Source organism: Heliconius melpomene, chromosome 19, assembly GCF_056956725.1.
Source record: "Heliconius melpomene rosina isolate 202511_hmr_F chromosome 19, ASM5695672v1, whole genome shotgun sequence".
NCBI classification, from domain to species: domain Eukaryota; kingdom Metazoa; phylum Arthropoda; class Insecta; order Lepidoptera; family Nymphalidae; genus Heliconius; species Heliconius melpomene.
Window position 1 is genome coordinate 10,952,497 of NC_140407.1, and position 11,943 is coordinate 10,964,439.

The 11,943-nt window shown below is 31.7% G+C and overlaps 1 protein-coding gene across 13 annotated transcripts in view; it reads left to right on the forward strand.

Moving 5' to 3' along the window:
• dac (dachshund family transcription factor) overlaps window positions 1-10,027 on the forward strand; it is a 120,461-nt gene extending 110,434 nt beyond the window's left edge. For all 13 annotated transcript variants that reach the window (XM_085202863.1, XM_085202864.1, XM_085202865.1 and 10 more), the window contains 3 exons: window positions 2,268-2,414; window positions 3,120-3,320; window positions 7,766-10,027. In XM_085202863.1, the coding sequence (XP_085058989.1) occupies window positions 2,268-2,414; window positions 3,120-3,320; window positions 7,766-7,896 (479 nt within the window). In that variant the 3' untranslated portion in view covers window positions 7,897-10,027. The remainder of the gene's footprint in view (window positions 1-2,267; window positions 2,415-3,119; window positions 3,321-7,765) is intronic.
• The last annotated feature ends 1,916 nt before the right edge of the window (window positions 10,028-11,943 follow it).

Here is an 11,943-nt window from a genome sequence, read left to right on the forward strand (position 1 = left end):
TGAATTAAATAGTACAAATTAGATACATTAATAAGATAGATTATTATTACTAACATTAAAATTATTATTTCGTTAATATTAACATCTCAACAATGTTTGTAATAAGCAAACAGATTTGAATATTGGATATTTTTGAGACAACAATAAAAGAATATAACTCCATTGAAGCCTTTCATCGAGCCGAATCTATTGAAAATTATTACAATTCATCTTTACTTATGAACTTATCGAGGTGGAGAAGCTGGATTATTTTCAAAGAGTACCGCCGATCTACGTATTAACAAATATTGACTTATAAAAACAATAGAGCGACGTCGCTCCCGCTTTATTCAGTTCAATAAGACATTTGATTGCTATCTGATATTTAAATACTAGCGGCCCGCCGCGGCTTCGCCTGCGTGAACTACGTTATTATTAATTTCTGTCTCCATCAGTACTTACGTCCTATAAGTGACGTCCATGCAAAATTTGAGACTCCTAGCATTTGTAGTAACGCAGTTTCATACAAACTTTCAACCCCAAAAACAACCCCTTAGAAGTCGAATATTGCAAATTCCCGTCTTAGCGAGCACCTACGTCCTATAAATAACTCCTATGCAAAATTTCAGATTCCTAACACTTGTAGTTTCTGAGATTTTTGATGAGTGAGTGACCTTTCGATTTTATATATATAGATTCCTTTAGTTAGTCTAAAGGCCGTATTGTTATAAAGAATGGCAAAAAAGAAACAACTTAGGCTAATCACTAATTTTCGCGTAATTTGGAAATGAGGCGAGATGAAAAGATCCAAAAATGGGAGTCAATGGAGTGAGAGAATGTTTTTCAGAGGTGTTGGTCTGTACCGACGACGTTCGGACTCGCCGACCCGTTGAATTTTCCACTCATTGGACCTATATGCACAATCGCACCTTTGTATTAGCTTCACCTTTCATCCTAAATATAACGATTTATACTGTCTGGAACACGTTCGGTATTCTTATATACAAAAAATTAAATATTGTAGTGTATTGTTGGCTTTTATTTTAAGTGATGTTGAGGCAATCGTATCGCATTGAAAGTGGAGTACAGAGTGTCTTAACACTAGCCTCTCACTGCCTCTCTCTGTATGGTAATCTATATAATAAATTAATTACGTAGTAATTATTTTATCGTCCATTCATATTCATATATTGCATAAGCTTGTTATATGTTTATTTAATTTTACAATAACCATAAAAGCAATTTTCAATTCATATTAAGAATTGAAGGCGCACAAAAACGAAATGTTATTACGGACCGTGTCGGAGGTTGTATGACAAATGATGCGTAGGAGTCACTCGCTGGTGAACCTCGAACTCATTAGCAACAACATTAATTACTAGCGAATCTTTAATGAGAAAATGACCTCGCCTTTTATTTTTACATATCCTGTTTTGCTAGCTGAATTTGTAATGTGAAATAAGTAACGCTTAAAAATTTAATATTTTAATAGTTATAATTATTTATTCTGTACTCTTTTAAAATAACTTAATTGTTACTAAGTGATAAAGATTATTATTATGTTACTTATTTTCTATTTTTGATTATTCTTTAAATTAATTCATCCAAGAATTACAATCCTTCACCAATTCTCACTTAATTAGAATTCGTATTCCTTACCCAAAAAAAAAGTTCTTTGTAAAAGCGAAATATGACAAATATAAAAAATATGAAGTTATTTTTTTGAAAATATTAAAAGGAAATTGAAGAGTAAATCTTTTGCAAAATTAATTTAACAGAAAATAATGAAAAGACTAATATGGGTAAAAAGAGTTATTTTACAGTCTCTCTTGACTTGTCCCACCCAAGATCCCACCATACATCGAAAGCAAGGCTCTATCAATATGTACGTTGACTCAATCATTCGTCAATCGTGTGTCTTAAAGAAAAAGATACTAGTATTCATTTCTTTGTTACTTGAAAGAGAAGGCTTTTACCTGATACTGTAGACAGACAAAGATTATCGACAACTTAATATTACAATGTTAATAATTAAATATTAATAGTCAATACATAGATGTTATACAAATGTAAGAATATCAACAATCATTAAACTACAAAAAATAAAAATACATAAAAAATATAAAATATTCTATGTTATTATGGTTCAAGAAAATTGGGGTATTACACTATATAGGTAATTGAAAATGATATGAGGTTTATTTAATGTTGATAAATACTCGCATTTGTCCATTAATTTCACTGAATTTTAATTTTTTGAACTATATCAAGTATTCATTTTGTTCTAGTTATGTATCAAAAGAGGCTAAAAAAGGAGAGAAAACAAAGACAACACATTCAAGATCAATTGGAGGCAGAATTGAAAAGACGACAGAAGATTGAGGAAGCCTTAAAACAATCTGGAGCGCCTGCTGAAATACTAAGAATAGTAACTGGTAAGAAAGAACTTTATTGTACAAATATATCTAAGTAATATATTTTATAATTTTAAAGCCTAATTAAATCACACATTTGTACGTAACGTGTAACGTATATGTAAAACAATTTAATGCAATTTCTTCTAACGTTCGATGCAAAATAGCTCATTCGTGTATAACAACTAGAAAATCAGACAACTACCAATATTACCGAATGCCTCTGACATGTTAACTTACCGTCTGTCAAACTATCTGTATATCAGTTAAAACTTGAGATGCCAGTACTACTGAAACGTCTTAAGATCTCCCGTTCCATCACACCAATACGAGCTATATCTCGAAGCCGATAAGATACAATTTGTGATAACAGAGTTACATGTCATGTCTCACAATTGTTCGCAAATGTGTATGGAGTGCGTGACGTAAGGAGGGTGGTAAACGCTAGTGAAGGCTTGTACTAATCTCCGTGTCAGGAAATCGTTTCGCAGGCCATTTGAAATGAGGGTTCGGTACCTTCTGAAGTAACACGCATTCGAGTTCGATATCTTGTATAATCACTGTTCGCCACTTACATTTATTAACAATTTATTCGAGAAGTGTAAATATGCTTGCCGGTAAACAAACTAGGGTTGCTTTCTAAAATAATCACTATTTAAAACAATTTTTTTATTGTTGTTAAATTGAATTAAAAAAGACGCCATTTAATATATTCTTTTTTTCTAGAAAACTTAACACCGGTACCGCAAGAGAACCGCGAACGTGAAAATGGCACAGAGAGTAAACCGCCCAGCACAGAACCTCCGACCTCCTCGCCGCCATTCCAACGGGACCCGCCACGGACTCCCGACAAGCCCCAGTGGAACTACCCGCCACCGCCTGTTGACATCATGAGCGGAGGCGCAGCGTTTTGGCAGAATTATTCAGGTATATAAATGAAAAATAATCAATATAATACAAAAATAAAAGCAAAAAAGAGAGAGGATAAAATGGAAATGTTCTCGTTTTTAAATGAATGGCCTTATTAACATAAAAAACATAAGTTTTTAATAAAATCAATTCAAATAATTTATCCCCAAAAAGACTCTCGAAATTATTTAAATCATGTACTTTCATATGGGAGTAGCGGAGGGTCTTTTGTAAAGAAGAAAAATCGACATGTGAAATTTATACTCATCATATTACATACCATTGCGGGTGGAGAATGCTAAGTATTTAAAAGCACAAAATGAACGATACAAACATTCCAATTTTGGTTCAAATAGTAGCGGGGAAAGTACCCATCAAGTTTTTTATTGATATTAAATTATTCAATGTCATAATAGTTATTTTTTTATATTTCTATCCACTTTAATACTTTTCTTCTCTCTTTCTTTCTCGAAGTTGGACTTACCTAGTTAAAATGTCCTAGGTATACCTGGGACATTATTTATAAATAATGCTTAACAACTTTGAGAGTAATATTCCCAATAGTAATTGTGGCTTGACATCTTTGGAGAGACTGCAGCACAGCCCAGCTCTCGATCGAAGGCTTTATCATAGTCCACAAAAGCTGAGCAAGGTGACAAATCAATGGTGAAAATCGTCAAACCGATGAGATGATTCCTGATGATATATAATTGTCTCTACCTATGTAATATACAGGAGATATGGAAAAGTAATAAATATGTATGAGCAAAACGTTTATATTACTTTTAGCTAAATTTAATACTAGATAAAAAAACATAGCGTTAGCAATATACACTAGAACAAGCGTGTTTGGCGAACGCGTTTTTAGAATCAAGCCGTAGTTTTTTTCACTCATCCTCTTTGTGGAAAGCCCAAAAATTTCATTAAAAATGTACAGGCCGCTGTGGACTTTCAAATACTATTGTGTACAGACACACCCTTACGGCGACTTTGATGGATATGAAAACTGCTTTGCACTTTTACATATTGACACGTTTGGGGCTTACCGCACTCGTATATATGTTATTGTTAAATATTTTAATCAAAAATATTTACGTCTTATTTCTTATACACGTATATTTTTCACGATATAATTATGTATTTGTGTGAACAGCACTAGGCAGTAAAAATTTAATTCACACCTGTTAAAAACTTATAATGCTCTATATATCTAAAGCGTCTTAAATGAATGTATTTCAAAATATATTTTTGTTGGCGAGTACTATAAATGGCAACATTGATAGAAAGTACATTTCCGGTCCTACAGCCACGTATCAAGGTTTTGCTTTCAAGTGGAAATTGCAACTAATTTAACTGCTACCCTCCAAGTATCTCACGCACGCGAACACGCGAGTACCAACCTTTAAATCGAATTAAGATATGGGTCTAATTCTGTTACTTGAATATGCATATTGTACATTAATATAACTAGCGTTCTAACGTAATTGACTATACAAATATAAATATATAGAAGAATGTACTTTCGAGCATTGGTAGAGAGAACCTAGTGTCAAAACACTACATATGTGCGTAGATACGTTATATTGCAAAATAATATTTCAACAAATCATGTTTTAATAAAAACATAATAGAAAATATAAATAAAAATTAAAACTTGGCTCTTTTATCAATTTCTTTTAAACTGTCGGTAAAGGAAAAACCCTATTTTATTATTCTTAAATTAGAAAACTTTTTGTACATTTTTCTTCAACAAAACGGGATAAATCAAAAGTTTGAAATAAAAAAAACAGCAAAATCATAAAAGACAAACAACAAACAATATCTTTTCCGTGAAATGTTGGTATTTTCATATTTTTTCATTAATATATTACATATAAAATATTTTCTTCATGCAAATAAATGACAGTAAGTCTTACTTTTCATAAAAAGCGGTTGAAATGAATGAACCAACTGATGTTAAGTAATATAAAGTTGAAAAATTAATAAAGAGGAAACTTCTTCGGCTACTTTTTAGGTGCGCTTATGAAATGAATGGAAATAAAATTGTACAGCACAGGTGCGCCCGAGACCTTTGACGATATTAATTTTTTGTACGCGTTCTGCAAAATATTGCTGTGTATAAAAATTATATTACCATATTTACAAGTACTACTATCTTATAGCCTTTACATAGTAGATATACATACATATGTTACGAAATAATAGTTTATTTTAAAAACTTTTCTAAATCAGTGCCTAATTCACATCTGACTTCACTGTTAGTTAGGTTGCATTTAAAATAATTTTAATAGTATCACGTTGAGATTGATTTCTTGGTAAAAATAAAGAGAGTATTTTAAAAGGAACTCAATTCAATCAGTAGAATTAGTTACGCTTCAAATTGTTAGTAGTGTAGGTAGAACCAATACCAATGCTGTCGTAAATCAATTGATTATTAATTCTTTACTATATATTACAACAATATCAACAAGTAATGGCTGCTATAATACTCGTGTTTTGTTTCACAACCTTATCAAATTTTGCGAATATTGATATTTTTTTTACGAAACCTTAATTATTTTAATTTAACGACCTCATCGAACAGAGGCCCTGGTTGTTCTTTTCTAAATTATGCTGTATAAAATAACACCTTTGATATTGTTTTTCCGAAGTATCAAATTAAAAAAAAAGTTATAATAAAATTTTAAACAAAAAATTATACTTCAGATCAATGACATTGTTAAATGTTATTGTGGAAAATAAAAGATAAATCGATCTGACCAGTGTCTAACAGTTTTTACATGAATAAAGTAAAAGAAACAATTTATGTTTGAAACGAGTGAATATCGAAAGCCTAATTTCCTGCTCGATATTCTATTTAATTACAAAATCAATTCGTTACTCTATAAATCAATCTGTGATTCGATAGATTGTGAATAGTTTTTCAAATTTGCTGTTAAAGCCAATGTAACCTATGGAATGTCATTGTAAAAAATCAAAATCGATTCAGTTTTTAAAATAAGAAAAGTGACAAATAAAAAGTGCACTCATAATTTACAATAATAACGAATACAAAAACTAGATAATACTTACAATCGTTTAAGAGGACGTCTCAAGAAGCGAACTCTGATATGAAAGGCTAACTTTTTATTTAAGTGAAGCGCTCAAGCGCGACAGTTATTTCAAAGAACAAATAGATTATGGCTCTCAAAGGAACCGGCAATTCTGTTTTAGAAGCGGCAAATGTAAAAATATTACGTATTCAAACAGACCTAATGGGACATTTAGGGGTGGCAGCGAAGTGAAACGGCAAAGGCCGAAGCTTTTAAGTGTATAATATTTAATTGTGACGCCCTAGGCGTATAATCTCGCCCGGGATAATAGGTTTCTGTTTCGGGACAACCCTCGATGAGCGACACTTGCGAGTGTGATGCCCTGGAGCTGTATCCGCTGAGACAAATCCGATTATAATTGTATTTTTAAATGACAAATGAAACGCAAATAGTATATTTATGTCAAATAAACATTACAGAAGCTAAGAACTTAAAAATGTACAGTACCAATAGAACCTACTTAAATATTTCTTATAATAACTGGCTTTTCTTTCATATTTATAAATTTGAAATAAATTTTAAAATACTATAATTCGTAAACGAATGTCTCGCTCAGAAATTGAATTCCCGTTGAGAAAATGTTCCTTCAGAGTAAGCAAAAAACCTGATTCCGTTTATATCTTTTATATCTCGTAAATTGCAGGAGGCGGCAAGCGTTGCATGAAATTGAATAAGCATATTTCGTAAAACGTAGACGTTTTCGGAGACAATTGCCTTACCTCACCTACTCTTGCCTCTTCACGAACTTTGTCAATTTACCCAAAATCTTATTAGAAAATATTGCTCTCTTTTGGTGTATCATTTTACTTTTTACTCGTTTGTATCGTTTGTGATGAGTATTTAAATTTTATTCTACCCTCGTGTGTAATAGTACGTCAAACATTTTTATATAGTCTATATATACAATAAGATTTCAATTAAATTATAATTGTAAAGGAACAATTAGAGTCATGTAACATAGACAAAGCATAAAAGCAATTAATTCCACGTCCACATTACAGAGACTGGCACGTTTTTACCAGAGCGATATCGAATATTAAATTAGAAAGTGCCATACGGATGCGGAGTTCGTTTGATGTCTGCCTCCACGATACTAATGACATTTTCCGGGGTGACACACTCGTATTTTGAAACATATAAACACGGATATTATATTAATATGGCATTCGTTATATTAAAATATATAACAATTTAAATGCTTGCAAATTCTTATTAATTATATGTTAGTATAAGATTGTTTTTTTAGCTTCAAGCTATAGCCAACATATGGCAAGGCGTCTACAGTCGCCCTCCTGGTAACCCTGCTCCATGACAGTCCTTAATAAAGAAAATATAAATTTAATGTATTAATTTTTATTTTATTCTGTACAGAATCTTTGGCACAAGAGTTGGAAATGGAGCGCAAGTCCCGCCAACAAGCTATGGAGCGTGACGTCAAGAGCCCGCTGTCAGATCGCGCTGGGTACTACAAGAACTCGGTGCTGTTCAGCTCCGCTACTTAGCTGGCGAGCCCCGGGGAGTTCCCCGACCAGTACGAGGGCAACGACGAAGGAAGGAAACCCATCATAAGCGTCAAGCCGGAATTCAGAGAAAAATAATAGAGCCATTGACACGACAAGGACTCTTTCGTTATTTTGAACCGATTGGTTTGTGTACATTAAAGCATTGAACTAATTAAGTGTTCATTTTGGTGTGTCCGATCTCGATAAAGTATTTCTACTTTGAGATTAACTGTAAATACTGTTATTTGTGAAGTAACGTAGGTTTCGTGGTGTAAGGCGAAGTCGCAGAAACTCTTCTTCCATAGTGAAATTTGTAAATATCTCGTAATATTTTTAAATTTAAGCTTCAATTATTTGATCGACGATACACGTAGTTAGTTCGTCATTATTAGTCTTTTACGAAATGTACCTTTAAACTTATTGTTAAATGCCATATTTATACATTAAGTCTCATGAGTTTGTGTATTTAAATAAGGAACAGCCTTAGCTTACATAATATTTGTACCAACATTCATATCGTTTAAAATTATGTAATTCCGTTATTGATCAAAAAACTATTGGAATTGATCTAAGACTGCTTTTCAAATTTTCTAATCGTTTGTAAACGATTTACTTTTTACATACTAGTCGAATAATTTACATTTTCTTTTATAATTAATTATTAATTTGAATGAGGCCGGTGTGTCTGTAACGCGAAGGTTGTGGGTTCGATCCCCACTCGTGAGAATGAATTATTCATTAATATTTTTATTTCTTCGCTTTGCCACCTAAGCAAAAGCTCGGCGCCGAATTCTGCCACTTAACACGCAATGCCTCGAAAAAATCTTCGGAAAATGAGGAACGGAGTATCTTAACACTAGGTTCCCTCTGCCTCCCTGCTATATTAATTTAATTTATCCATCAAAGCCACGCAACAATTCTTTGAAGTTTATTGTACTAATTTTAACAGCACTTGTAAGATTTTCAATACAAATGTGATCTTCAATATCAAGTAACTTATTCAATTTAGTGCAATGATTAGATGTAACTGATACTAGAATATATGAATATAATAGTGTACGATAGCTGTGCTATGTTAAGTTAGCGATTCTATTGGTTCACTTTACAAACACAAATATTACTGACTGAGTAAGAAAAAAAAATATCTGGCGTACAATATAATGTAAGCATTTTATTTAAAATTTCATACTATATATATCTACAATAAATATTGTATAAAATTGTTCGTGGGGTCATTTTGTATTTTTATTTTTTAAGTAGACGGTATATCACAAACAATTTTTTTTTTTATATTTTGGAGAAACTATTGAATTCATCACACCTACACCAAATGGCTTAAATAGTGATTTACTGTTTACAGCAAACTTATTTTAATTACTTAAGTATTGATTGACTCCGATAGCAATAGCCTTTATATTATTAAAAAACGGTTACGGCTAAAAAAACATTTCATATCCATGATCTGGTGTACGTGGTTAGTTATTCTTTTAAGTGGAATAGTTTTAAAACTAAAGATAAAGTATAAATAATAGCGTTATTTATATCGATGCTTAGTTTACGAAATGACTTTAAATGTCTAAAATACCTAGTTTATTAAGATTTAGACATTGTATCGAGACATCGTTCGGCGCTCGACTAGAGACATGAACGTTCACGAGTTATTATTAATTATATAAGTGAAATATAAATAAGTGTAAAAATAGTCAAGCGCCGATACAAAATATTAGCTTGAGACGTTTAATTTCATACATACTATCTGTAATGGATGACGCGACGTAATAATTAAAAATTAGTTGTTACAATAAATGTTTAGATGAATGCGCATGCGTGAGTGTATACAGAGAGTGAATGGGGATTTAGTATCAGTTCTTTCATTTTTATAATAAAATGTATGAGAGTTCCACTGTTCAAAGTTTAATTGTAAAATTCAGGTAAAACTAGTAACTGTTAGCGTAGGTTTTCCTTTGTCAATTAGATATCGAGGCTTATCAGTACACGTTTATAATTTGGTTATTGCAGTAAGGCGACTTATTATTTATTATTTCTATTATAATTATTATTAATTTACTTAAAATTGTGTGTGTGCCTTGTATCGTAGAGGAAAATATCAAGATTAAAAAGAAAATTATCATTTTGTGTTTTGTATTTTATTCACCCCAAAAATATTTATTTTATATAAAGCATTACAAATAAATAAGTTCAAAATTATAATTTGCAATTCTATATTGGAAGTATTCCAATCAGCTATTCTATATAGGAAATATTAAAGATAACAAAATAACATGAGGCCATTGTGGCTGACTGACTGACCCTGCTGTGGCAAGACGACAGCAGACAAAGAACGTTGAGTACCGGTCTCTCGTCGTCGTCGTCTCCGGAGAGCGGAGAAACAATTGCCTTGAGATTAGGCTCTCTCTCTCTCAATCCTGCTATGTGAAAAAAGAAGAAACTGTTCTTTTTTTTTATAAAATACCACATACCTAATTTAAGACAATTATTATTATTATTATTATTATTTATGGAAAAGACAAGGCAAACATGCGTACGGGTCACCAGATGGTAAGTGGTCACCGCCGACCACGACTCCGTGAAACACCAGAGGAGCTACAAGCTGCCGCTGCCGAGCGTTGCTGGCTTGCTGTGTGACCACGTAATAACCCAAATATATTGCAATGAAACACCAACAACCCTCAGGCTCAGGGCTAATATATATTTTTTTAGAAACTTTTATTTCTTTTCTCAAAACAATTTATACATAAAATAAGGCTTCTAAAATATATTTACCTATTATAAAACTAAGGAGTGTATTTACTCCGGAGTGTTACTTGTTCCGAGTTTAGACAAAAGACAACATCTAGAACAATCGTCTTCACGAGTCATTCGAGCAGGCATCTTGTGGTAATTTCCTGAAAAATTATTACAAAAATATTATTTAATTAATTAAAGAGGCTCTCACATTACTATAACAATAAAATAATATGTCATTAAATTATAAAGGTATGAATTTACAGTTAAAAGAATAAACCTAAAAATATATGTACATAGGTACTTATATTATAACACAAGTCTAAATCAGTACAAAGAGGAAACTGGTATCAGGTATATATGAGTATTTGATACTAATCGCTATTTAAATTTATTAACATATTCTAATTTTAGAGAGTGGCTTTGGTTTTGCTACCCTGAGTCACAGTTGGGCAAATTTGAATTACAATTGACACTTAAATATTAATAGTTGATAGAGAAATCACAATTAATAATTAATTAATCTTGAAAGCGGATAAAAATTACGAATTAAATAATAAAGATAAAGCCTCACAGTATGAATATATATCTGCACCTACCATCTCAACATCCGAGGGAGATAAACGTGAAATTGAAAAAAAATCATTTGATAACGGAAAACAGCGCTGGGATCACAAAGAACTATTTTAAAACACTGCAAAGAACTCCCAAGAATCTAACAGAAGAATGGTGATGTGGGGTTAAATAACCTTTTTATTATCTTTTTAAGCATTGACTAAAGAAAGAAAATAATGACATGATCAAAAGTTGCGTTTATTTTTATTTACTTATTGCCGCCTGCAAATTCATTTTCGTGGACTGTATGACCCTCGACACCGCGATGACTTATTTTGATCTACCACATTGTCATTAAAACATAGTAGATAGTAGTAGTGCCGATGCACTCCTTTTTCTGCTTTCCACCTAATCGAAACATACTGTGTTGAATGAGTGAACACAACCTCGCGCTTTATCGTACCAAGAGAAAGGAAAAAAAATCGCACTATAGCCTCAATTATTAATAATTACTTAGTAAAAACAGAATTAGAGCCGCTATCTTTTGATATAATAAGAATAAAGATTCTATATTACAGTATTTTTCCTTTTCTTGTAACAAATAATTATTATTACATGTAATTGCTATAATTATCTATGAAATTATTCAAAGAAATATCCTCTTGTATTCTCTTACCTGTCTTGTAAATTATTATAAAAACTTTATTAAAATAATATCCACATTGTTATTTTTTAGCTTCACGCTGT